Raw genomic sequence first — 26,314 nt, 5'->3', positions numbered from 1 at the left:
TGCCTTGGACTCTTTCACCTCAAAGTTTTGATCTTGACATATCTCAGTCTATGGACGTTCAATTATGGCAACAACTTAATGATCAGTGATTCTCAGTTATGCGATTTTTTTTTTTGTGTGTTTTGGTGGCACAATTCGTCATTCGTTATTTGGATTCACCCATTAATTTTCGTGAGCTGTTAGATTTACAATTGCACCGTACGTCTGGAATGTATGATGGCCATGTAATCTGATTCACGTCCCTCTCGTTTTGTTCATCTTACCACCTAGTGTTGCCTAAAATTGACAGATGAAAGCATCTGTCAAGTCAAGTACAACTTTATTTGACAATAAAGTTGTGCTTGACTTGACTTTATACTTGATCTGCCTCTCGTTTCAACCTTCTGCTTGCTGTCTTCTTCCTGCTTGTATTCAACCTCAGGTGACTTTGCGGGTGGACGGCGACGCTAGGCACGATCGTATAAAAGTGACACGATTGATCATTTCTCACCTTCGCGATGTGTATCATCATATGCTCCAGCGCGAATTCCCACTCAGATTCACACCATCCCTGAGTAGGAACTGATATCTGTATGAACATTGTTAACCTTACCTGTGGGTCTTCCTAGAAGTCAGATGTCAGCAGGACAGAGAGAAGGATGTGCGACATTTAAGATTCTTTCGATGAGAGTCTTGACCAAAGTGCTGCATAGCAACATGAAAGGTCACTGATTTGGGTCACTTCATCTCATAGGGTCGAGGGGAAACAAACCTTCTGTCAAAGCATATACTGTATATTTACTGTAATTATACATTGATTTAATCGGACTTGCCACATCTTTGGTAGCATTGATCCTATTAAAAGGAGGGAAGAATATTCACTGCCCAGTTGCTTTTATCCCGAGTAAAGAAACGCTTCTCAATAGAGCAGTCAATCATTTGTTGGCTGATTCAATCAGTGTTGTGTCCCGACAGTGGTTAGAAAACATCCATTTTTAAGGCTTTCCAGTTGGGGCAGTACGACTATGTTTCATAGCTCTAATATCCAATCCGCTTAATGGGCTCATGGGTCGTATTAAAATAGTTGTCTTTTAACTTGACATGCTTGATTTAATATCCCCCCTGCCCCCCCAATGATAAATACCATCCCCTCTCAATTCTCTTGCTTGGATTTCTTGCGTTCCTTCAAATGTTTCTGCTGGTAATCTTCAATTCAGCTTCTAATCAAGATAGATGCGTAATATCATGTTGGGGGGGAATATAAACATTCCCTGTCGAAACCAGTTTAAAAATATATAGAAGGTTCGTTTCCAACAACAGGGTTAGAATTTCATCCTTCTGGGCTGCAGGTGTGTGTTGCGTATGATTTATCTGCACAACACAACCCCCCCCTCTCTCCCCCCTTCCCCTCACATGACACATTCCCATAATGCAATGTGTTACCGGGCTGCACTCAAAAGGACTGACAAAAGCAGCAGGTGTGCAAATATCTCTCAGAGCCATCGGACAAAGAGCTTCAATATTAGCTTTAAATAAAAATGCTCTCATTTTAATGGACAAATGGGTGCACGGCAGAACATAGAGCTTTTTTTTTTTCTTTTTTATCACAGAGATGAAAAGATAGTGTGGCTGTTATTATGTTAAAGCAAGTTGTTCATTGTGTTGCCACCTCAAATTAAATATTGATGAGCACAGTAGACCATTGACATTCCGAAGGCACAAAAACGATCATGGAAGAATTGGAGTTTTTTTCTTTTTCTTTGTGTTTTTGAAAAGTTTTGCAAGTTCTTTTTAACAAAGTACTTCCACACGGTGCTGCAAAAAATACCTGAAAACACAGACATTTCTATGCATAACAATGTCGTTAGCCCACCCTGCCGATTCCAAAAGCTGATTTTGCTTTAAGCAGCACTCGGGTTGCTGTTTTTTCATTTGCCTTCAACAAATGTTTTCGAAAATTTGCATGATCACCTCTCCAAAATGCAGTTGTTGTCGAAACAAGCATCTTCAACAACAGAATATTATCTATTTGAAGAGAACTTTTCCAAAATGCCACAAAATGCATCTTATGCATATCCTACCTGACTTAGGGCAAAAGGTAGCCAACACCCTAGACTGGTCGCCAGTCAATCACAGTGCCAAAGACAAAATTTACCCTCCAATCCATCCATACTCATGAGGGTCACTTTGAAGGCTCCGATGAGCAAGGTTTGACGAACGTACGCTCGCGCAGCTCACGCCGGCATCCGTCACATTTGGTTAGTTCTGTCGCTACACAAAAGTAGCATTGTGCGTTTCATTCTCCAGGCATGGTTAATCGATGTACGCTCAATTCCAACTATTACACCAATGTGAAAGTTTGGTGATTTTTGGTTTGATTGGTCGTGGAGAAGGCTTGAGAGATGTCGTCAACCTTTGGTTTGCCAGAAGACGACGGCCCGTGTTTTCAAGGAATGATAAAAATAAATAGCTTCCGCACAATGCTCTCTCATTTAGTAGACCACCGCTGACCGCAGCATTAGTGTTGTGCTTGACAATCATGGTGATTGAAATGATCAAAATTGTGATTACACTGTTCTCGGGTTGCTGGTGACAATGCATTTTGCCACAAGTGCAATCAGTCATTAAAAAGCTAGGGATTAAACACAAGTAAACCGAACATCTCTCCTCAAGGAAGTGCTTTTTTTCCAGCACAACTGCATGTATGAGCCTTGTTGTTCGACACCAGTAAATTAATTTTACATTAATGTTGCTGTAGTTGCAAGTCAAGTTAATTGCATCATCAGCATGCGCTTTGTAAGTCATTCCACTAACAGTGCAGCGCTCTTTACGACCGCTTAAATGAGCTTTGGATTTTCCCGAAAATTGAAGCCCACACAGTTTAGTGTGAGTGATTAAAACAAATAAATCTGATGGGGGTTAAAACAGCAGAGACGGAAGGGCCAATTACCTTTTGCTGATCAATCCGAAATTTGTCATTCTGACTTGTCGGTTCGGAAAAATATCCTTTAGGTTCTTTCTTGGTCCCATTGAATGTGGACTGTAGCAGTGAAAACTCAAAATAAATGATTATATCCGAAACAAAATTTGATACACTTCCTCAAAGTCGTCTCGAAGCCAGAATCAAATTTTTCGTCCAGCTAACAATCTCTTATTACATAGTCCTCCCTTTCAGTAACATGTCAATGGAATGTCATATTTTACGTAGGTGTTTCATCTCGTGACATTACTTGCCAAAGTAAAGTGCAGCTTGGAGTCTCAGTCCCTGAAACATCAACTAAAATTATGCTCCAAATGGGTTTCATGAAATTCTTGATTCAACTTCTGATATTTTTGAGAGTTCGCAGCATGTCCTGGTTGTTTCTTTTGGCAGCTGAACTTTTTCATGAGGCAGGATAACAGATGAAGGTTTCAACATTGGCACTGTATGCCCTCAACGGCATGTTTCTTTTCCCCTTTTATTTTTTATTTTTTTCATTTAAGATAACTTTCCTAAAACCTGTACAGGCAATAAAATTGTACATTTGATGTATTTTCCTGGCTGATAAACAAGGAGCGGGGCGGCCTGATTGCCCCGTTTGGAAGGCATTACTGGCAGCTGATTACAGCGTTAGGTCAAAGTTAGCCAAGGTTAACCATCCATAATGAAACACTTTGAAAATAATGATACGCCGCATGGTTTTATGAAGACTTGCTGCTGGCCGCTCCGCTCCACAGTGGTGACCTTCAGCAGCTCCACCAGCTAATCGGAGCTAAGCGCTCTCTGTAACTGGGAGAGTCCGTTTGCTTCTGGGAACATGACTGTCAGATGTGTTCTGTTCAGGTGTTGACGATCTTGCGTGTGCTTCACCTTGAGGCTGGTCTTGTTTCTTCCCAAAAGTTGTCTGAGCAAAAGAATTGAAGTTCTACCAGCTGACCGTCCTGAGAAAAGAGCTTAGAAACTACATTGCAGGCACATCTGTTTGGAGATTAACAACAGAACCAAATTGGACAGCAGTAATCAGAAGCACATTGTGTTGCGAGAGTTATTCCAGGGAATGTGGCCTGTTAAAACAGCTAAGTATTGAACACCTGGATTATATTAAATATGTTCCATATCCATGACTGGCCTCGGTCCATAATATGTTATAATGAGAGACAGATACAACACTGTTAGTTTTGGCTGCAGTGGTAAAACAAAACAGGGCTATTGCAGTACAGTATATTGCGTTGTTAACTCTCAGGGTTCAATATCACTACCAAGGGTGGGAAAATACCATTTCCAGATAGTATTGTGACGACAGTAATGTATGACAACAGATATATTGGAAAAATTCAGTCTCATACCTTTGGTGATAATGTCTCAGAAAAGATAATTTGAGACATCAAAATATCAACATTTAGGTTCACCCCTGACATAGCAACATCAGGTGTTGATACTGTTGCCCGAGAATGCTAGCTAAAGGACAAATGAAGATGTGTTTTATTGTGTCATGATTTCAACTTATCATTTAACTGGTGCATAATCGCCGTATCTTGATATTTTCTCTCTGCAAAACATTATGATATCATATAAGAGTCCACTCTATGAAATGCACCACTACTAGAGCTAGCTAGCTAGCTAGCTTTATTAGGGGTGCTGGATAGGTAGATAGATAAATGTATTGCTTAATTGTGTCTGGAAACTCTGCTACACACTTGACGTGCCATCAGTTATAATTATGTAGTTTCGTGCTGCAATTAATGTACGTAAAATATTTTCCTGGTGTTCCGCACACTTGGCATCAGATTCTTGTCGCAAATGTACAATACAGTAGCTGGTTACAGTCAGCCTGACACTCGCATGTTCAATAGGTATTCACACGTTTTGATTTTATTTTCAGAAGAACTGACGGGAACTAATTAACAAATTAGAGTGAAAATGGCTCAGGCTCTTTCATTTATCAGCGCAGCACTCTCATAAGAGGCGAGCTTCAAGTAGAAACAACAAAGTAGTAAATCAAAGTGGTTTCCTTTGCCAAGTCGGAGCCCCTTGGGAGCTACCTTGGTGCTTAATTAAAATCCAGAAGGATCATGTTTTAAGTGTAGGTGAGCGAGCACTGAATTATAATGACAAATCACACCCCAGAGCATAAGTGCCTTATTTTATTCATTTCTTTCTTTCAGGATAGCAGACTGTTATTTCTTTTGTGTTCCGTGAATTCAATTTGAAATGACAGGGAAGCATTTTTGCAGCATTGTGTTGCCTTCTCGGTCTGGAGAACATGCCAAAAAACAGGATTGACATACTGTATTAATCTCCTTATTACCTAAACAGGATTAAAAGGAATTATTAGACGTTATTATCACAGTTTACTGTTTGCATTGCTTTGTACATGCCGTTACAGAATGTAGTCATAATTCTACATGGTTTCCTGTCTATCTACTTTGATTTGTAGTGAAATAATGCTACGGAAGTCTATAAAATTTTGAATCAGTGTTGAATTTTATCGCCTGTTTTTGACTTTGAACATCTCATAATAACAGGATCTTTTCAAATTCGCACCATCTAGGAATGTTTCCAACCTTGAAACGAAATATTTTTAGTTCCATTTTCTCCTATGAGGAAACATTTTTTCAGATTGCCAACAAATCCACGGTTGACAAGCATTCCAAGAATGGATGGTGTTAAACCATAGCGTTTCTACTTATTTGTGTTTTTCAGAGACACTTTTCCTTATCATGCTTACGAAGTGCATTGGATGTCAGAGGCCACGCTGGCCATCCTCTGGGCGATTCTTGTCCTCGATCTTTCAGTTTGTATGACATTTCTGAGGTGACACTGGTTTGTCTGGGGTCACAACATAAATACAGGAAAAAAACACAATACAATATGAGCATGTCAACTTTTCAGTGGACAACGACCGGAGTGACCTATATACTGCTGTTTCATCACCAAACATAATGTAATGTGAACTGGCTCATTATCAGCAGAAAGTCAAATATTCTTTGCCTGACTTATCACATTATTTGAAGCAAGGATGCACAAATAAATACGTGAACTTGATGTGGAAGCTGATCTGTTATCAGCGCACAATCAGAATTGCATCTGCCAAATGTGCTCAATTGCCACAAAATACGTTTGCACATTGTGTCAGGAATTTATGCAAACTGATGAATTTGGCACACACACACAATGTGAATATGCAGTTTAGCACCCAACTATTTGGGATGTTGCGAGCATCAGTCCTGTCAGTCAGCATGGTCATCGGTTCGATCAGATTTCACAAAGAAAAAGATTGACTGTTCCAATGCTTCCGGTGAGTCTGCCCTTTTGGCTGCTGGTAATTGAGTTGATGACAAACTGAGAGTGGGAAAGCTGTCTCAAAGCTTCTCTGGCTAGACGCAACCCCCCCCTGCTTGCCCCATGTTGAATTAAGAGATTTTCCCATTGTTTTTACATCGATTAATTGGCTTAGTGCCGTTTGGCTTCCGGGGCTTCTTGACCATGCACCTGGCTGAAAGCGTTTGCACCGTCTTAGGAAGGATTGACAAAATTCTCTCATCGGTGTAAATAAAAAGTGAAGTCCATAAAGCGTGAGCTGGCTGACCTCATCTATTTGAGCAGCGAAACTCACCTTCTAGTCCAACAATGCGGGTCAAGGCTCAAGTACAGAAAATGTCAATGAACCCCTTTCTTTTAAAGCTACTTGCAGTGCAGAAACAAGGGGGATGGGCAGAGGAGGGGGGGGGCACTAACAGGGAGGTGTAGATGGAGGAGGAAATCAATACTGCTGGGAGGAGGGGGATGGACGTACAACAGAACATACAAGGTTGTTTCAATGTGCTGTAATAGCAGAAGAAGCAGGGCAATTTATATAATGATGGTCCTGTTTGCGGCCGTGCAGCAAATGGTCTTTGTTCATAATCACTAATTTAATTGTGCTCACTGTGTCAGTTGTGGCGTGACAAGCTCAAGTCCCCGGGATTAATTACATGCTTGATCCAATCAATGGAGAAATCAATGGAGGAATAGTGGTTTACCACAAGCTTGTTAGTGTTGCAGTGTGTTCTCGCGTTCCATTATGTCATTTCATTTCCAGTTCAGTTTTGTCTCTTAGGATACCGTCTGACCATATACCCCGTCGGCCTAATTATCGGATTCCAAAATATTACCTGTATCAGGGCTGAAAAGATGGAAGTTCTAAGTTATAAAAATAAAACACCTTAAAATGTATTCATGGAATGATTTCAAAGATGTCTTTGCTTAATTGTTGCTGCTTTGTCTTTTCCCTCCGCGGCGCTGAAGCCAAAGACAAGGCTTCTGGTGCCACAAAAGTTGCTGCTGGGATTCAAACCCTGCTTTCGCTGTTTAGTAGACAGGCTCCACATTGCCACGCTACATTCTTAACCCTTGAAGCGCCAAACTAGCAAAAGTGCACCAAGCAACATTTCCAGTATGCCTTCGAAACATTTTTCAAGCTACAACCTTTTGAAATCACAAAAGTGAATATATATTGGGAAAAAAATGGTGCTTAAAGGCTTACCATACAGTAACAGGTCAAAGTGCAGGGTGGGTTGAGCAAATGGAGGGTGTAATTTGAAACCATGTTGAATCTGGAATTTGTCCTGACTGTGGCTTTGACAGCAATTTGACGTAATATGGAGACCCGATTTAACATTGTTAGGTACTCATATCACGGTCAATGCTTATCAGATTGTGAGACACTTTCACCCTCCAGCTAAAAGATGAGTCCTTACGGAACGAGCTCCCATTTTGACCAACTTTAGTCACAGAGCCACATCGTGTGTTGCTGCAACGACATGAGCCGTTCAGACCAAATTTAAACTGAAACTTGCTCAGAAACAAGACTAATGTGGCCTCAAAAATTATTGCTGGTATTCAAACCCAGGATCTCTTGTTGACTAGACGGATACTTGAACCAGGCAAGCCAATAGCAGTTCAAACAAATGTAAACTGAAATGCTGAAATTGGGATCACTCCTGGCATTTAAAGAGGATCTCTTGTTTTGTCGACAGTCCCTTCAAACCGAGTCTGAAGCCATAGCACGCAGCATAGTCTTGAAATATTGCAACACGAGGCATAAGGTGGGCCGAGCAGAAAGATCTGTTCCAAATTGAGCCAGGATTTTAAACAAAAATGACCGCAAATATCCGACCTGTGTCATCCTTATGTCCCGGCGTTAGACGCACATCCCCCTCACTGCACACACAGAGCAAAACATCAGTAAAAAAATAATCGCAACTGTCATGTCCCAGCAGAGGGTGGTCCGTGCAATATCAAACGCTTCGATTAAATTTAAAAGGAAAATTTTGCAGTGGTTGAAATGGTCCAAATCGCAGCCTTGTACATTGCTTCGTGGTACTTCTAAAAGAAAAGTTGGAAGCAGAGGAGGGTCGCTTACATATAATGCAGCGCGCGATCCGGAGATCTGCATGTAGTCTCTTCCAACCTCAAGTTTTGACAGAGGGAGATACGGGAGCTTCAAAAGGGACTTCTTGGAGTGAAACTCAGAATCCCCCGTCTACTAGGCAGGTTCTTAACCCCACGGCATCATGTTTTCTTCTGTTGATACTACAAGATTAGTTCAAATTTTATCGGAAGTGATTTAATCCCGACCATTCCAGCAGTCCCTCTTTACAAACAGAGCTACTACAGCCTCAATAGGTGCTGTAGAGAGACAGACTATTTCTAATTATATAATGTTCTCCCTATACCGTATTTTCAGCACTATAGGGCGCACCCAAAGGCCTTCCATTTTCTCAAAAGCCGACAGTGTGCCTTATAATCCGATCCGCCTTATATATGGATTAAGAGTCTGATTTCTTGGATGTAATATTTTAAATGTTCTGTAAAGCGCTTTGTTACAGCAGCAGCGGTTGTGAAAGCTCTACATAAATAAAACTGTATTGTTTTGTATTGTGTTCCATTGAACGTAGCTCCATAATACAGTGCAGCGCGGCCTATATATGAAAACAATTTTAAGATAGGCCGTTCATTGAAAGGTGCGCCTTATACTCCGGAGCAGCTTATTGTGCGGAAAATATGGTGTTTATTTTCTTTACATAGTACTTTAAATAATTCTCAAATGCTAATAACAAAAAAAGTACCCACACTGTAAATCCAATGTAAAAGTCTCAAATCATCGGTATCATCTAACATGGTATTCTATTCATTTATTGGAAACTTCCATCCGAATAAAGACACTCTGTTCTTCCATCATGTTGCGGGATACTCTCTCTGTCTGTCTTTACAATTTCTCCCCCTCACCACCTCCACCAAAATCACATTACCTCGCAAGCTGCACGTGTAAGCTCACATGGCCATGTGAGAAACCCGAGATTGTGTTTGCAATAATGTGAGAATAGGGCTCCCAACTGGGGGAAGTGATTTCCATGGGACAGCATATGTCATAGCAGACGTGTAAGATTGTCTCCTTTAACGTAAAAGTGTTCCCATTACAGTCAGGTCCTTTGATTTGTTTATAGGTTTTCAAAGCAAAGGGAAACCATTTGGGAGTTTGAATAACTGCACGAAACAAAAAGAAAGAGATGCTTAGCCTAATGGCTCCTTGTTAGAGGCGGAAAAATATCTGCAACTTTGTGTGTCAGGTTTGCTAATCATGTCTGAGTGTGCGGTCAGTCTCTCAGATGAACGCAAAATAGTCTGTTCATCTGTGGAACTGTTTGAAAAAGCTAATTGCCTCTAAAAGCACACTCAGCCATTCTGCGACTGTTGCCATGTTCACAGATGTTGTTTTCAGTTTTTTTTTTTAAATTATGCAACTTGGTGATGTTAATATGAAGCAGCATACAAATTACATGACGACCATGACCAAATTTTTCATACGTTTGTATTATTACAGTGGTGCAACAATTAAAAAACACACACACACACAGATACAGGCATTGAAAATTACAACAAAAAAAACTGAAAGAAACCAATCCTCTTTATTTAAAACTGGTTTGGCATTAGAAACAGTAAACATCAGTAAACAAAGGCAATTTTCCACACAAGACCCAAAGAAATCTTCTTTGAATGTCTTAAGACAACAGAAATGTTGTGAATAATGATGGGATGCTTAGTCAATAGTCAGTCACACTTAGAACAGTCGCGATGTATTATTACCTCTGCATCCTTCCATGATGCCAACTACTACTTTCCTATGAGCCAGAACTTTGGTGCTTCAGAAAGAATACAAGCTGAGGACAGGTTCCACGGAAAAACATTTTTGACATGCGGCGGTTCCAGAATTTATGATGAGAAAAAAAATTAAAACGGTAATTACAAAACATTTGGAATTTTATCAAGGTGTTACTGACTGGAACGATGCGGCGATGATGTTTTCCAGCCACTTGCAGGAAAAAGTTGTGTCACACAATCTGCATTTTGTACATAGTCGTAATTTCACTTTAATTTTCCCCGGCTGTTGCCGTTCCTTCCCTGCCAACTTGTAGATTGTCAGTTTTTGGAAGACACATTTCTGGAGAGCGGCCCGAGAGTATTTGCAGTGCCGGACCTCTGTCGGGGAGTGCCAAGCAACACAGCCACAAATTGGAATGTGGCGCAGCTCTGGGAACGCTGCCAGGATTTAAATTAGACAATAACCTCTGCTCTCTCCATATTGCTTCTCTTTTCCAACTGCAGGCCCGAGCAATTTGTTTAATACAGTCGAGCCCGGCGCTATATAAGAGACTGATATACGAGTCGTCACTCAGCAGTTTGTGTGTTTCAGATTTATTGAGATTGAACAACTGGTCGTGTTTATGTTTGCTGCAGGTTTATGCTTTGAATACCAGTGAGGACACGGGCGGCACCAGGGCTTTGTCTCACTAAAGGAAAGAGAAACAGATGAGAACGGAATGCTTTTATTGATATTCTGTGTGGGTTTTTTTTTCTTTCCACCCTGTACCCTTAATGGTGCTTCAAAGCAAACACAGCAGCCCACTTCATACGAAACAAGTTTAACTGGATTGAACATGACTTTGCATCCCAAATGAGCACATACTAAAAATAGGTTGACAAAAATCTTGCTTCTTCACTACTTCCTGCATTGCAGGCTTTGAGACTAGTGGAATGTGTCGATTTCACATTCTGTAAACCTGTTATAAAAGGTGTACTAGCCAATAATAGCAGAGTGGGGAGAGACCAACATGCCAGCACTTGTGTGTGTGTGTGTGTGTGTGTGTGTGTGTGTGTGTGTGTGTGTGTGTGTGTGTGTGTGTGTTGCTCCAGCAATTGGAGCTTTATCTGAATCCATAACTTGCTGCCCAGTGAAACAGCAGGAGTACAACTGGGGTCACCATTAGTCCCACTTAAAAGCAGAAGTCCTGTTTCCAATATAGCATTTGACTAAACCATTAACAATGATTTTTTTTTCTTTTAATTATGTGGGAAACTCCTCTAAATATTTTGAACTACTGCTTAATTTAAGCAACTAATTGATTTTTTTTTTTTTTGCAGAACTTTTCGCAGTTTGGAGAAATTTTATTTCAGGAAAGTTTTGCTTAAGCCTCTCCTCTTCCTGTCAGCTATTTTGGAAATTATGTCATTGAGAGATGCCTGTCAGTTCAAATTCTTACTTTGGACATCCTCGCGTGTGTGTGTGTGTGTGTGTGTGTGTGTGTGTGTGTGTGTGTGTGTGTGTGTGTGTGTGTGTGTGTTGCTCCAGCAATTGGAGCTTTATCTGAATCCATAACTTGCTGCCCAGTGAAACAGCAGGAGTACAACTGGGGTCACCATTAGTCCCACTTAAAAGCAGAAGTCCTGTTTCCAATATAGCATTTGACTAAACCATTAACAATGTTTTTTTTTCTTTTAATTATGTGGGAAACTCCTCTAAATATTTTGAACTACTGCTTAATTTAAGCAACTAATTGATTTTTTTTTTTTTTTTCGCAGAACTTTTCGCAGTTTGGAGAAATTTTATTTCAGGAAAGTTTTGCTTAAGCCTCTCCTCTTCCTGTCAGCTATTTTGGAAATTATGTCATTGAGAGATGCCTGTCAGTTCAAATTCTTACTTTGAAACGGGAACCACCACTAAATATTCACAAAAGGTTGCAAGCTGTGGATGGGTAAACTACAATCGGCTATATCAGTCAAAAAGTGAGTGTCCCAGGACGAAAGGCGAAGAACAAGCGCCTCCTTTGAGTGACCTTCTTCAGCGGTTAAACCTAGCAACAGTGCTAAACTCGAGGCACGCATCAGAGATCACCTGTAGCAGCACTGTGGGGGCGCTGCGGAACGATGTACCTACCGCCGACGGCCAACCGCTTATTCCGATATAAAACCACAATGGTATCGAGGCACTTTTGATACCGCAGTCTTGTGAATATTGTGACACCCCTACTAATTAGTTGGCCCACGGTTGACGTTGAGCTCCGCTCAAACTCACAGCCAAGTCAGCTTAGTCCAAATACACTGAGAGCATCTTGGAGTTTCTTCAAAGCTTCTAGAAACAAAAAGCCTGAAGTCGACGCGGGGGCTCAATCTGCGACAAGAGCCCACCGTCGGGCTTCTCCTGACACTGCCACTTGAGCTTCAGTGTTCTTGCACTTGCAGCAGCCATTGTGACAAGGCTACACCATATTTCTGAGACCCTCTTCATCTCCTAAGCTTCTTTTGTGGCCGCCGGCCAATGGCTGAGCACCCCGCAAGATCAAAGATGGCGCCCCATTTAGCTGGTAGCTTTTTTGTAGGATGGCCTCATCTAAAGGATGGGAGGCAGCACGGAACAAAAGGGATGTTGGATGTTGACCTACACCACCGCAGTGTTGACATACTGAGCTCAGGCAACAGGGCCAGCACAAACAACGCTGATAGTTAACGAGTCAGCCATGCCAACAACAGTCAGTAGAATCTTGTAAGTCAAACAATTGGGGAATTGAACCATAACTTGCCTTTAAGGTTTCCAAAAACCCTGGTGATTGAACAGCTGTTATTCATGACACGTGCAAACAGCACAAAACGTTAGTCTGAGAATTAAATTGACTTGGGATGTCTGTTATGCTTTTTTTTTTTTGCTGGCTTCCTACAATACATGCATAGGTTTTGAATCCAGCAAACCCTTACAGGGAAGAGATGTTTCAAGGAGTCCCTTCAAAATCCGAATGAAAGTTAAACATGACAACCATGTGTACCCTTGAATGCCATTGAAATTAAAACATGAACAATTTTTGAGTAAGAATAGTGTGTATAGTTCCCCTTTTACAACAATAAAGCACTGCTGTTGTACAGTGGTGTCTTGAAATATGAGTTCAATTTGTTTCTTAACTTCATAACTTGTTTCTTGTTTGTTTCTTAGCTTCATAACTAAAAACACTCGCCTCTGGAGTCATTTTTAGGTATTGAAATGAATGGAAGTGCCATTAATTCATTCCAGCATACCCCAAATGACAAGACATTTTTGTAATTTTTTTTTTTTTTTAAATGAGATACAGTACAGTGGGACTCGGTAACAAAACATTTGTAATATCATACTTCAATTAAGTAAAAGCAGTATCAGACCGACATTTTGATACAACATACTGGAGGCTCAGTTCCTCTCTTGGCTTCTCAGTATGCTGAGTATTAGTTTGCAGAGGATAAAGAATATATGCCTGTAAGTATTGTTAGACGGTCTTTCTCCATATGTCCTAGTATTCTGTTTCGTTATCAAATGCTTAAAATGTCACACCACCACCTGTTCTGCCTCTGTCGTTTTCCATTGTACGTTTATTTATATTTTGGTATTTGAATATCCGACTGAAAATTCTACCCAGTAACCGGGTGTCATCGTTACACCCCCAGGAAGTAAAGACAAGCGGCAGTTTGTCAAAATGTATTTACTCTGAGTTAAATGAAACGGAAAATATCTTACAAATACTCTCTCTCCACCATTCGTTTATCTCATCAATCAAGTCTACCGTGTCTAGTGAATTTAAATTCAGCCCCAAGGAATATAGTGAAGCGAACAATAGCATACCTTCAACACTGTCATAAAGAATAATTCCCTTAAAAATGCATTTATTTTGTTAGTTGAGCTTGCTCTGACGTATCAAAGGAGTGGATTTCATTGACACCTGGCCCCCAAGTGGATTTACCGCCTATAGGCTGCGATGACGCTCGCTCGATACGATAAGACCAGAACTGAACTTAAACCATCGTCGTTTCGAGTCCAAGCCCCACGACTGAAATGACATTCAGTAACACTCAGAACCAACTTCCCCTTTTGGCGTTGCTCCTTCTCTAATAGTGGAAGACAGTGCTGGGCCAGGGGAGTAATGATTTTAGCTTTAAACTGAATTAACTATTGATTCAGCGGCGGCCCACTGTGCAGACGTGCTGTTCTGTAGACTTGCTTTACCAAACGTAGCCCCTCCACACATACGCACACATATGAGGAGATACATCCATACGTGTCAGCTCAGCACTGCATCCGCGGTAGCCCGCTGGGCGTGAATGGGCCCTGTGAGGGCAACACAGAAGCAGCTGCACAGTGTTTACGCGGAATGAGCTTGGAGACGAACGCAGATTTGGGAGATGAAATCTGGTAGTGTATCACCACCGGGATTTTTCTTTCCTCCCCATGTAACAAGGTTGGCTGTTTTATTTGAAACGTGTTCTTAAATCCGCGCTGGCGCCAAGTGATTTGTGTCAGTTAAATCCTGCGGTTTGTCGGCGGGGTGACGATAGCTGCGTTGGCTATTTAAATAGCGTGACATCATAGCATACAGGCAACTCCCAAATAATAGTGTTTCCTTCCTTTCTAGTACACTCTCTTTTTTGTTTCCTTCTTTTATGAGTGAACAACCACCCATTTCGTGGCTGGCTATTCATCAAATCACCTGTTCAAAATACGTTGTTTTGCTTTCTCAGCAGTTACAGGACTAATATGAGGTCCTGTTTACAAATTAAAAGAGCATTTTTATGTTTTGCTGTACTAAATTTAGTGAAGTTAGTTTTATCTTTTTAGTGTGTGTGTGTGTGTGTGTGTGTGTGTGTGTGTGTGTGTGAGAGGAAGAGAGAAATATTGTTTGTTTGTTTATTGTTTATTGAACATAAAAACATATACAGTAATGAATTGACAGACATATCTGTAAGGTATGTGGCTTAAAACGTTTGGTAAATGCTGGTTATAAAGGTGCGCAATAGTAATGTTAAGTGCAATATTTCTCATACCGAAACATTTCAGATAATAACAAAGATACGTGTATCGGAAGTTTACGCCTTGATGTTTCAGAGTTTTCCCGAATGGGAGGCACTGACACGTTGGGTCGAGCTCTAAAGGAAATTGTAAGGAATCCCATAGTGTGTGTTTTAAACTGCCGTCCCTATACTGCAGTCATATTAGCATAAGTGTCACGTTCCGGAAGCCTTGGCTCAGCTATAAAATCGCTTGTCAGCAGTTTAGGTGATGGTGGAAATCAGGGAGTTGAATTAGTTGAGTTGAAGTAGTTTAGTGGTTTCCAAGCTAAAGCTAAGCTAGCTAAACTGTTTTGTTTTATTTTGTTGGTTTTTTTTTTTTTTTATTGTGCCCTTTTGAAAAACTGCTAAAGCTAATATAAAAGTTCTAAGAAGCCACACCGTGTTTTCTGTGACATTTTATCTCGCGTACACAATATACAACCCCATATTTGATGTTCAGATGACATGAACGCATGCAGACAGTGATGGTCCTCAGCGTCAGAGCTTAACGTTCCTCGCTCATGTTTGCTGATGTGTGGTTACTCCATCGGATTTAGGGTGAGGTGGGGTTATATCGGCGCAATATTGTGTTCACCCCAAAGGTTGAAATAATTTTGTGCGGGATAATAGCTGCAAAATGCCTTATTTCCCACTGGACTTTCTTTCTTTCACACAAATATTCCTGCACTGGGATTTAAAGAAGAGGTGAGAAAAGGGAAGAAAACATCTCAAAATTGACACAGACAAAAGAAAATAGACGTGATTTCATGCGACAGACGCTGTTGTCTGTTCACATGGAGCTCGGCATCTGTGTAGAGCTCTTAATACTCTCTTATTGCAGGAATTGGCTTTGTGCTCAAAGAGGAATATCAACACTGTGCGGATTTCCCTTTATGCTGCTGAATTTCATCAACCGTATCTGACACAAGCGACCGTTTTCTATTAAAAGAGTCATGCATTTTTATTGAATGCACGTAAGGTTGCCTCTTGACATTTCAGCCGAATGAGTTTAAGAAGCGGCGATGTAAAATAAATCGACTTTCCTCAGTGTTTCTCTCGGGGGAACAACAAAGCAGAAGAAAGAGTTGGAGTAGGAGAACAAGAAACTGAAGAAGCTCGGCTAGCTGTTATCTTCTGTTATTTCAACTACGTTGTAGTTGCAAATTCTTTCCCTTGTAATTTCTATTCTGGCTATTGACATTTCGGACAAGTTATACAAGCACTCAACACATCCAGTTGCTCCTCCGTTTGTGTCTGGCAACGGCGCCAACTGCAGGTTGTTTCCTGCTTAGGCATCATTCTGTTTCAAGTCACGATCACAGGGTCAGTAACACATGAGCGCGTGTTAAGTATTGAACAGGTTCATCATTTACATTTGCAGATTGGCAGGGAAAACAATCACTCTCAACACACTCCCACACCGGAGGCTAATCATCCCATTAATCTTTTACCTGGGCAGTGAATGCTTGTTCGCATAGCAAATTTGGGGTGTTCGTCAGGGTTCCCTAAAGGTGGCAAATGGTTGCAAAGATGTTTAAAGAAAGTTTTTACTTGTCATTAAAAAAAAAAAAAGCAATAATATCGAGAGTGCAATATTCAACTTGCATATCACATGCAGAAAATTGTTGGTGTACCTTGAGATTTTTTTTTTTCGTGTGTAAAAATATGTGGGTTGGCTCAATACAGGTTGGGTAAGACAGACGTTGATTCCAGTAATGAACAATTAAAAAGTCGAAGCAATAAAAATCACTTCAAGTCAAGTCAGCTTTTATTGTCAAATATGCTCAATGTGCAACATACAGCACAGATCAAATTTCTTTCCTCTCACCACAGGAGAGAGAGGAGCCGCTGCGGGTACCCGCGCCGCCATCAACAGAACAGTTAACATAAAATAACACAATAGTACAACCCAACACACAAAGACACAGACAGTCGTGCAATCTCAACCACTTTTTTCTGCCTACGCTTTGTTGTTTGAAGCAGTTGTAGATGAAAGAGGAGAGAATCAAAGTGTCCTTTCACCTCTGGATCAGAGACGTCATGCTGAAAACGTGCACACGTCTGCTACAAGCTAAGTTCGATCGAACAGAATGCTTTCCATTCTACATACATGGAGACGCCTATTCATTCGTCCCATCATTTTTAATTACAGAGCCTTCATTGTCTGCCCTGACCCAATTTACCGTCAGCTGCACAACCACTTCCAATCACACTTAATTTCATCTGGCATTGGACTCCAAGAACACCAAGCGCCTCCTCCTCCTCGTTGAAAAAAATGAATTGGGAAAAACAATCCCAACCTCCACTGAGGTCTTACGGCCCCTTCTTCTCGGGGACACGAAACAGCTTTTTGTGGCGAAGATTGATGCAGGTGGCAGGGGATGTTTTCTCAGAGAGGAACCCCTTGAAAGCCAATAAAAACACAGAACCCCCTCGGGGACGTTACACCGCTAATTATCACTTTGGCGATCCTGATCAATGTCCCTCTTTTGCCGTGCAACTCAACCGTATTCGTCTGTTGATTTTTGTGTTTATGGCACGTGGCTTACTGATGTATAAACTCTTCCGTGCTCATGAAGTTGCCATCTTCATTAACTGGTCATGCTCCTATGTAAGCTTTTTTTTTTTTTTTAATACCCAGTAAAAGATTATTAATCCCTACGTCACCTTTTAATTATCGCGACTTCACCCCTGTCACATTGCAGAACTCCATCCCCTATCCTCTCTAGCCCCCTCATCCCCTATTTCGCTTCAATGTCATTCAGTGCCATTTACTGTGTACAGAACAGAAATTAGGCAGAAAAAAATCCGGCTTCTACAGACAGTGTGAAAGGGGCTTCTGGGACTAACTTCAAGGAAAATTGCAGATTCTTGCCACCCCATTTTGTGTTCGTGACATTTGTACAGAACAGCAAAATGGGAGGTGGAAAAATATCGGCTTTTTACAGGCAGTGTGGAAGCGACTTACTGTATACTAACTCATAAAGTGGAAAATGGCTTGACTTTGTCCCCTCATTCCACGTCTTTTTTTTTTTTTTTTTTATAAGCCAGCCGCACACCCAGCAATGCGGCCAAACCTGACTGAACTGTTGCCCAGTGAGCGGGGCCCAGCAACTAGTTTTCATGAGTGACAGACAGACGGTCGGCCACCGGGGAAAAGTCACTGCACCTAACAACCGTCACAGCTCAACCTGTTATAGGGGTTGGTCAGTGATGTTCGCAAGCTGAGCGCTTAGGAAATGTGATGTCATTTTCAGTCGACAGAAAGTGGCAAAATGGCTGCCCTCTGAGATGGATAAAAACAGATGGGTTTTGCTGCATAATTCATATTCTACAAATGCAATATTAATCAAAATACCGTGTTGAGACGAGTGGGTGTGCAATGAACACATTATTGTCAAGAAAATGTTGGACTTGATTTACAGCCATGGCGGCAATGCCAAGCCATAGAAATACAGCATACACAGGGTACAAATATTAGGTTTTACAACAATACTTAACAAAATTTATATTTTCATACGTGCTTAGAGTGGGCAGTGTCAATGACTGTTGCGAAAATGTATGCCAGCGATGTACAAAGCACGCCGGGTACAGTCAGTGAAGGGGTCGAGGCAGCCTCACAATATTATATTCTCGCCCACCTCCTCCCTTTGGGCTACCTGCTTCGTTATTGACAATCACTGCATGTTTTTGTGGTTCAATAAAAGTCTTACAGTTCAATTAACAGTATGTGGAGCCTGAAAACCAGTGCCGCAGTTTCCTGTTGCATCAAGTAGATAAGCAGGGATCAATCAGTCAGTGTAAGAGTGTAAGTTAACAATTTTTTTTTTTTCGTGATGCTCCATTCCAGTGGGGTGTGCGGAGGGGCTTACATAAATTAGCATGACAGGAAAACTGAAAAATGTGCCTTCGACTTATACAGGCATTGTGCTAGAGACTTCTGAATCTACCTCCAAAAAGATAACATTTCTAGGTCAACTTTTTAAGCAGCACATGGAAAAAGGCAGAAAAACTGCTGGGTTTTTTATTTCTGACGGCATGAAAGAGGTGTGAATTGTCTCAGAAAGTGGGCAATTGCAAGGTTGACCTTCTGATACTACTTGCTTCTTGCCATCCATTTACCGCTGCCGCATTCAGATCAATGTTCCTCCTGTCTGAATAGACAAGAGGACATCTCTGAGACTCCAGTTTGCCATCGAAGTGGCAGAATAACACTTCCCAAGATAAGTTCCTCTTTTGGGTTAATTTCCAGTTTGATAAGCGAGGCAGTGTCATATGCGCAACACTCCTAGTTCAACGAGGTCTGAGCAGGACATCTTTAGGGGTGATGGCACCAGAGGCTGCGAACCACCTGCTCCGACAACCACTTCTCGTTGATGCGGAACACTGTTAACATAGCCCCCCAACCCCATCCTCCACTCACTCCCTCTCTCCCTCCGGCACAGACTAATTAATGGATACCATTCCTAGTTGATTAGCCCAAGTCCTTTCGGTAATTACATTCGCATACTAACTGCTCGAAATAAAAGGAGATGGGAAAAAAACGGGCACAAAAGGCTGGAAAATATATGGATGCACTTCATGCGTAGGCTCTGATCTTAATTTGTTCACGCCATTGTTTCACCCCCCGCCGATAAGACATCGTTTTATTTCTTCTTCTTCTTCTTCTCATCAACTGCAGTTCCTGGTCATTATTTTAAGACACACACAAAAGACCGATGAAACGTAAGTTGAACGAAGAACCCGCGATTCTTACACCACCCCCAACCCAAATCGAGTCTTGCGTGGGTCGAGCCCACTTCACACAGAGGTGCATTGTGCTGCCTGACCCAGCTGCTAGCCCATAATTCTTCATTCTATGTCCTATTGTTCCAACCTTTCACCACGCTTGTGTCCCCGAAGAAAGGAAGTGGCTGCCACTTTTCGAGCAGACGATGCATGGGTCAGGAAGGGGGTTTCAGGGGTTGTGAAAACATTTCTTTGCAAAGTGCCTCATTTTAGTCGCTGAAACACACATGTGGCATTTACAGCCTCCATTATTTTAATGTAGGAATGTCCCAAAAAATGTTGAATGTCCTTTTGCGGGTGCATAAAATTACATGTGTTAAAAATGACACCTTGACCAACCAATATGAGCTCTGTCGTGGCGGTGCATGGTTTAATTGGTTTGCGATAAAAGCTTATTGGACTTTTTTGGGGTGGGTGCAAGAGGGAGGAGGGTGCGCCAACTGTTGAAGGGTGTGCGTGGCTTGTGGGAGTTTGAGAAGGGCTCCTCGAAGATCAACAGCTATGACTGCCAACACTCGCATTAATTCGCTCTGATTACCCTGTGTCATACGCGCCCCCATATGTATAACACACTCAACCTCATGTGGTATCGCTACTCGCCCACAGGTTATGTGAAGTTAATAAGCCGCTAGTGCATCTTGATACTTGTCTTTGTCATGCAAACGCTTTTAATTGTCATCGCCGAAGCCGCTGAATAGACAGAGTGGCATCTCATTACTTTCCACTTGCACTGAATCAACCCAGGCCTCCGACTGACACAATCATCAGGGGCCAAAGTGGCGGTGTGGCCTCATAAAAAAAAAAAAGTGGTTCAAGGCCAGTGTGTGCGCTTGAGTGACAGCTATCCAATCTTAGCAGAGCAGCAAGTTGATGGTGTTTTTGTTGTTTCTTTTCCACTTTCAGTTCCAGAACAACAACAACTACATGAACATGTCAGAAGCGAATGGCGCCCTGCTGACTGCTAGTGATGTAAGTATACATGACTTTGAGTCGTAATTTTAATCAATGAATAGACTCAGCACATTTCATTTTTAAGGATACGGTGTTCCTACCATCTTAACGTGGTTCACCGTTTACGTCCCTGGTAGATTTTAAATTTTTTTTGAGGGTGGAACGTCTGTCTGCTACCAAAACTTGTGGTTCTTAGAGATCTTTTTTGTGGCTTTCTACCATATACTGTGCTTCTTTACTTCAATGAGGAGTTTTATTTATTTATTTTGGTTTGTTTTTTAACCAAGACGTTCAGTCGAATTCTCGTGGGTGTGAAGATACCGGAGGAATGCAAGTGTACATGTGCCCATTTTTAAGAACTAGTGCGATCTGAAGCGTTGTGGGAACTCTTGAGAGATAAAGCTGATGAGCCGCACAATTAAAATGTAGGAAAGACGAGCGGAGACTAGAATCAGGAAAGAAGTGAGTATTGGTGAGCAAAAGTATGGTTTTACGCCTCGGGAGAGTTCTATACATGCATTATTTGCAGTGAGAGTGCTGATGGAGAAGTACAGAGAAGGTCAGAAGTTGCTGCATTGTTTTTTGTGGGGTTTTTTTTGGTATAGGATAGGATACCCAGAAAGAAATTGTGGTACTGCATGAGGAAGTCTGAAGTGGCAAAAGGCTATGTTGCAACAGCGCAGGACACGTATGAGAGCAGTAGAACAGTGGTGAGGTGTTGTTGTAAGTGTGACAGAGAAGTTGAAGGTGGAAGTGGGACTGCAGGGATCAATTCTGAGCCCCTTTCTTTTTACACTAGTGATAGGCTCAACAGTCCAGAGCATCGGTGAACATGGTCAGAAGACAAAGAAACTGTGTCAGGGGACTTATGTGATCAAAGAGTCTCTGCTAGGATGAAAAGACAGTGGTGAGGCTGGCCATGATGGACAGATTACAGAGTGACACTGAAGAAACGAGAGGAAGCGGAGCGTGGTGGTGGAAATGTAAATGTTGAGGTTTTCTTTAGGAGTGACCAGGTTGGATAGGGTTAGAAATTAGTTCTTGAGTGCCTTTATCCACAGGCCATACGTTCATTGATAAAGGGAAAAAAAGATTGACTCTCAATTTGGGTTAACGTCTGTGGCGTCGGGCAGACAACCATTTCTGAGAATAACCCAGGATTGTTGAATTCCTGTTGTTGTTGCAACCATGTTGAATTGAGCATCCAAAACAACAGTATGTACTGCTTTGCCATTTTCAGATATTTTTTTTTCCTTTTTGCCATCACCAGGTTTCTGTTGTCGTGGTCTTCAAAAATGCACTTCTGGAGTTAATCAGTCAGAGGCCCAATGATCTATACCCTTGGGAGATTTCATGGTGGCCCTTCAACCTCGATTTTTTTGTGTGACTTTTAAGGCGTAGTTTTCACTATTTTCATATTTCGACTTTATTTAGAAGTACGTTTCTTTTGGTTGTGTGATGACAAGTCTATCAAATTGAAATCTTGTGTTATTTCAACAATAATAAGAAGAAACATAGCTTTCCTTCCTTGGTAATCCTTCAGTATCATTCCCATTCAATTCATTCTTTTCATTGGCCCTATTCCATGAATAATAGAGCTCTTTTTCATTCCTTTGTGACTCATAATTCACCACTTCGAAGCATCAATTCCAATATAATAAGCCCACTATCCATGAAGCCTTCTCTACTTTTCATATGGATGAATTCCTGTTACTCCATTCTGCTCTGTTATTTTTAGCGCCTGAAACATTTGTGCCTCGTCGTTTGTCCCGAGACCCAGAGACAGCGCAGGTAGCTTAGCGCTCACATCTCGCATTGTCTGCTACTGACAACGACAATGTACATGCCTGCCTTACCTCTCAAAGACAATCAAGAAGCTGAAAAGAGGTTCTGCAGTTCTGCCCGCTGGCATAAAATCTGAAATTGTGTTGTGCTTTGGTGCTTCTTTCACACAGAGATCTCACTTCCTTCCATATTCCCGCTCTACAGACGACCTGTAATTTTGTGTTTGGGTTCCAAATGTACATTTTGTGATGTTAGCTTGATTGCTGAGGTACAAAGACAGCTTCACACTTTGTGTGTATTAACATTTTTAGCCAAGAAAGATGTTTCTGATTCAGATTCTGGCATTCTGCCTTATTTCCAAACTGATACTACGCCCAAAGCCAGAAAACTGCGAGGTTGACTTTGCCACCTCGATCCTGTGTCACTCGTATTCACGCGAAAGAGTGGCACGGGAAAAAGCTGACAGTTTTTAAGCATTTTTCTCAAATCTGTTCTTTAAGGACAATACAGATCTAATTTTCACTCAGATACTAACCTCAAAGAAGTAAGAATATCACACAGGTCAACTTTATCCTCCCATTGTGGGTCGATGTACTTTACATGGAACAGGAAGATAACCTCTTTCTTGTTTCTGTTCCGTATCAACAAAACTGACATGGAATTAGGGCGGCGTTATGGGTTTTTTTTCCCCATCTTTTGAGAGCTGCCGCATGTTTACTTCTCTGTTACATTCTTAAAAGGTGAAATACTGCTAAGTCAACTTGGTCCCCGCCCCCCATGACATGTCAGTGCCATTCACATAGAACCGCCACCTCTAAGAAATTACATTTTGCGGTGTCTCATTTTTGCCTTTACTACTACCTCCATAGCTAGAAGATTGCTGGGTCGACTTCTTCCCCGCCCATTCCATGTCAGTGTTGTTCATGCAGAACAGCAACACATTGTCCTGTATAACCAGCACTGACAAAGAGTGGGAGGCATGGAGTAATCCCAATCATATCCCACCTTCAAAGAAAACACAGTGAAAAGCTGACCTCTTTTTTTTTTTTTTTTAACCAGGTCACTGTTTTGTGTGAATGGCGCAAATGTCTGATTGTGGGAGGCTGTGTCGCTGTGTGAAAAGCACGCACAGTTGGGTCAAAAGCCTGCTTTGCTGGGTTCCTTTGCAAAGAGCAAACATTTTTTTTAAATGACAGATCTTTTAATGCCAATTTTGCAGGATCTCTGTGTAAAAGATGCCATGGATACTTTACACTGCTCGTAATGGACAATTTTCTCCTGGCTGTGGAGCTATTTTTGTGGCTATGGTCCGGTCGCGGAATGGGGTGACAGAGTCAACCCAGCAATTTTCTGAGCTGGAATAGAGACCTGTGTGAAAGCAATCAATCGAAAGCCCGGACCAGGTTGTGAAGTTTGATACGTGACAATCATTTGTCTCGCCGTATATTGTTGAGAGAAATTGTCCCTGCCCCACAATAAAAAAAAAAAAAAAAGAACTGTAGTATATAATCGCATGGCACAGAAAAACGGGTTTATGCAGAGGTTTATCCGGATGACGAGAGACCTTAACTGCGAGCTCCCCAATCAGCCACTTCAGTCAAATGGGGTGTGGGATGAGCTGGAAGGGTGAGTTTGGTCAACGGGTGTCATCGCTCCTTCAGTTACAGAAAGGGTGGTGGGGGGGGGCAGCAATACTCATTTGCACTTTATCAAAAGGAACAACTGTTTCCAGTGTTTTGAGCACAGATGGTATTGCTCCTTACTAAGGAGGGCCGAGAGACAGAGGGAGGTAAAGAGATTCAGGACACGAAGCATGAAGGCTTCATTGTCAGGCTTCTTCAAGCTACTCTAATATGCATTGTATATGTAAAAGTAGGACTTTGCCCATTTGAGACACTGTATCTCCCCAAATAATGGACAAGGGTTGCCCTAGCCGACCTTACATAACCTGCAAGTAGAGGCTTGCTTGCAGTTCCTTGTAAACGTACTTTGCACGCTGAGATCTTCTGCACGGACTCCAGCGAATCTATTTCTGCTTCCCAAATGTCAAAGGACGGTGTATGCCTCTCCTCCACTGAATTTAAAGGGAGTGTAGCTGATTTCATTGGCCAACAAGTAAGTTGGCTGTTTTCACTCCCACAATAGTGAAAATCTCCCTTTCTACCTGTGCTTGTCGACAAAAATACCAAAAAAAAAGCCCCCATACACTCCACCCATGCGCACAGCTAGAATGCGCTTGCTGTGGACCCAAAAATTGGGGCCGAATATCCTTGTGTGAACGATATCATCTACGATCAGAGACAGAAAGAGACCGTGAAGTGCCCAAAGCAATTGCGGCAGATGTTCAGTTTACCGGTAATAAAAGTCTCTTTTAATACTGCACTAACCAATCAATCTCACCAACTCTGAGACGCCATATAAGTCCTATAGTTTGGGTTAGCAACACCGATCAAATGGCTTAATTCTCGTGGCAGTTAATCTTTCTTCCTGATGGAAAATGTGAGGCGTTTATTTGAGGGACAGGTAATAAAGCGTTCCATCCCGCCGAAGTTGGCTGCCAATGTGTTGCATATAATATAGAGTGATCTTGCATGAGCTGTGGCGTTTTGACGGCCGGTGTATCATTTACCTGATGCACTTAGAGGATGAGATAAGATGACCTGGTTGTGCCTGCTAAAGCATACATCCCTCGCTGGCAAATAGCTTTGACTGCCTCTCTCGAAGTAAAAGATACAGTCCGGGTAAGATTGTCTTCCACCCAGATGTATCACTTTACTTAGCCAATCACATTAGAGACATCTAATGAACTATAAATATGTAGAAATGGACTACAAATTTGAAATAATGTTGATTAGGGCTTTTGATGGCTGATGTTGTCATTTGAGTAGTTGCACTCTGGCTTTCTGCTGATTTGAAACTGGATCCTTAATCCTGCCTGCCATTGATTCGCAGGCCGGCTACATTCAGTAATTACATGCTGCTGCCTTCAACATGTCTTGGTTATTGCGTCTGTGAATCGCATTAGTACATTTATTGAAGGGCTGGGAGTACTGCCTGAAAAGCTTTTTGTTCTCTCTCCCTGAAAGAGCAGCCCAAGGCACTCTGATGAAAAAAAAATAATAATAATAATAACAACAACAATAACAATACACTGATAAAAATTCAACCTTGTTATGTTTGTTTCGGGAGGCATTGTTGTAATTTTCTTATTGCTTTTTAAACAATGTGCATTATACGTTGACCCATCACATTTTGTTCAGTCGGATCCGTGGGGTTGGAGAAAAATGGGAAATAAATGCTAAAGCTGAGATTGTACGAGGTCAAAACAAGGAATACAACCTGCAACAAACAAAGCAGTTTGTTAACAAGAAATTACCCGTATGTTGACACAATACATCTCCGACTGAGAAGCTAGCATGGGTTTTTTTTTGGGGGGGGGGGGTTGTATGAGAATCTAACATCAGCCGGGTGTTAGACGAGGTTACGTATTTTTATTGCCTTTTTAAGGGTAATGTAAAATTAGTTTGAGTGGTTTTGGGGTTATACAGTAGTGTGCGGCATAGTTGTGTTTTAAACTATTAAGATTTATATTTACAACACTTTGGGGGCGGGGGGGGGTCAAGTCCTCGCTTGTCACCATGATTCACCCTTCACATTACATTGACC

At 41.6% G+C, this 26,314-nt stretch overlaps 1 protein-coding gene across 2 annotated transcripts in view; it reads left to right on the top strand.

Annotated features, from left to right (window-relative positions):
• The window catches only part of tox3 (TOX high mobility group box family member 3), a 49,956-nt gene that overhangs the window by 8,491 nt on the left and 15,151 nt on the right, over positions 1-26,314 (top strand). Inside the window, exon 2 of one of the 2 annotated variants that reach the window (XM_019866812.1) lies at positions 20,816-20,881. The exons of the other annotated variant lie outside the window; for it this stretch is intronic. Coding sequence (XP_019722371.1) covers positions 20,816-20,881 — 66 coding nt within the window. The remainder of the gene's footprint in view (positions 1-20,815; positions 20,882-26,314) is intronic. 2 annotated transcript variants of the gene reach the window in all.

Source organism: Hippocampus comes, unplaced genomic scaffold, assembly GCF_001891065.2.
Source record: "Hippocampus comes isolate QL1 unplaced genomic scaffold, H_comes_QL1_v1.1 scaffold82, whole genome shotgun sequence".
In the NCBI taxonomy this organism is placed as follows: Eukaryota; Metazoa; Chordata; class Actinopteri; order Syngnathiformes; family Syngnathidae; genus Hippocampus; species Hippocampus comes.
The sequence above is the reverse complement of the archived record's forward strand: the minus strand, read 5'-3'. Positions and strand labels throughout refer to the sequence as shown.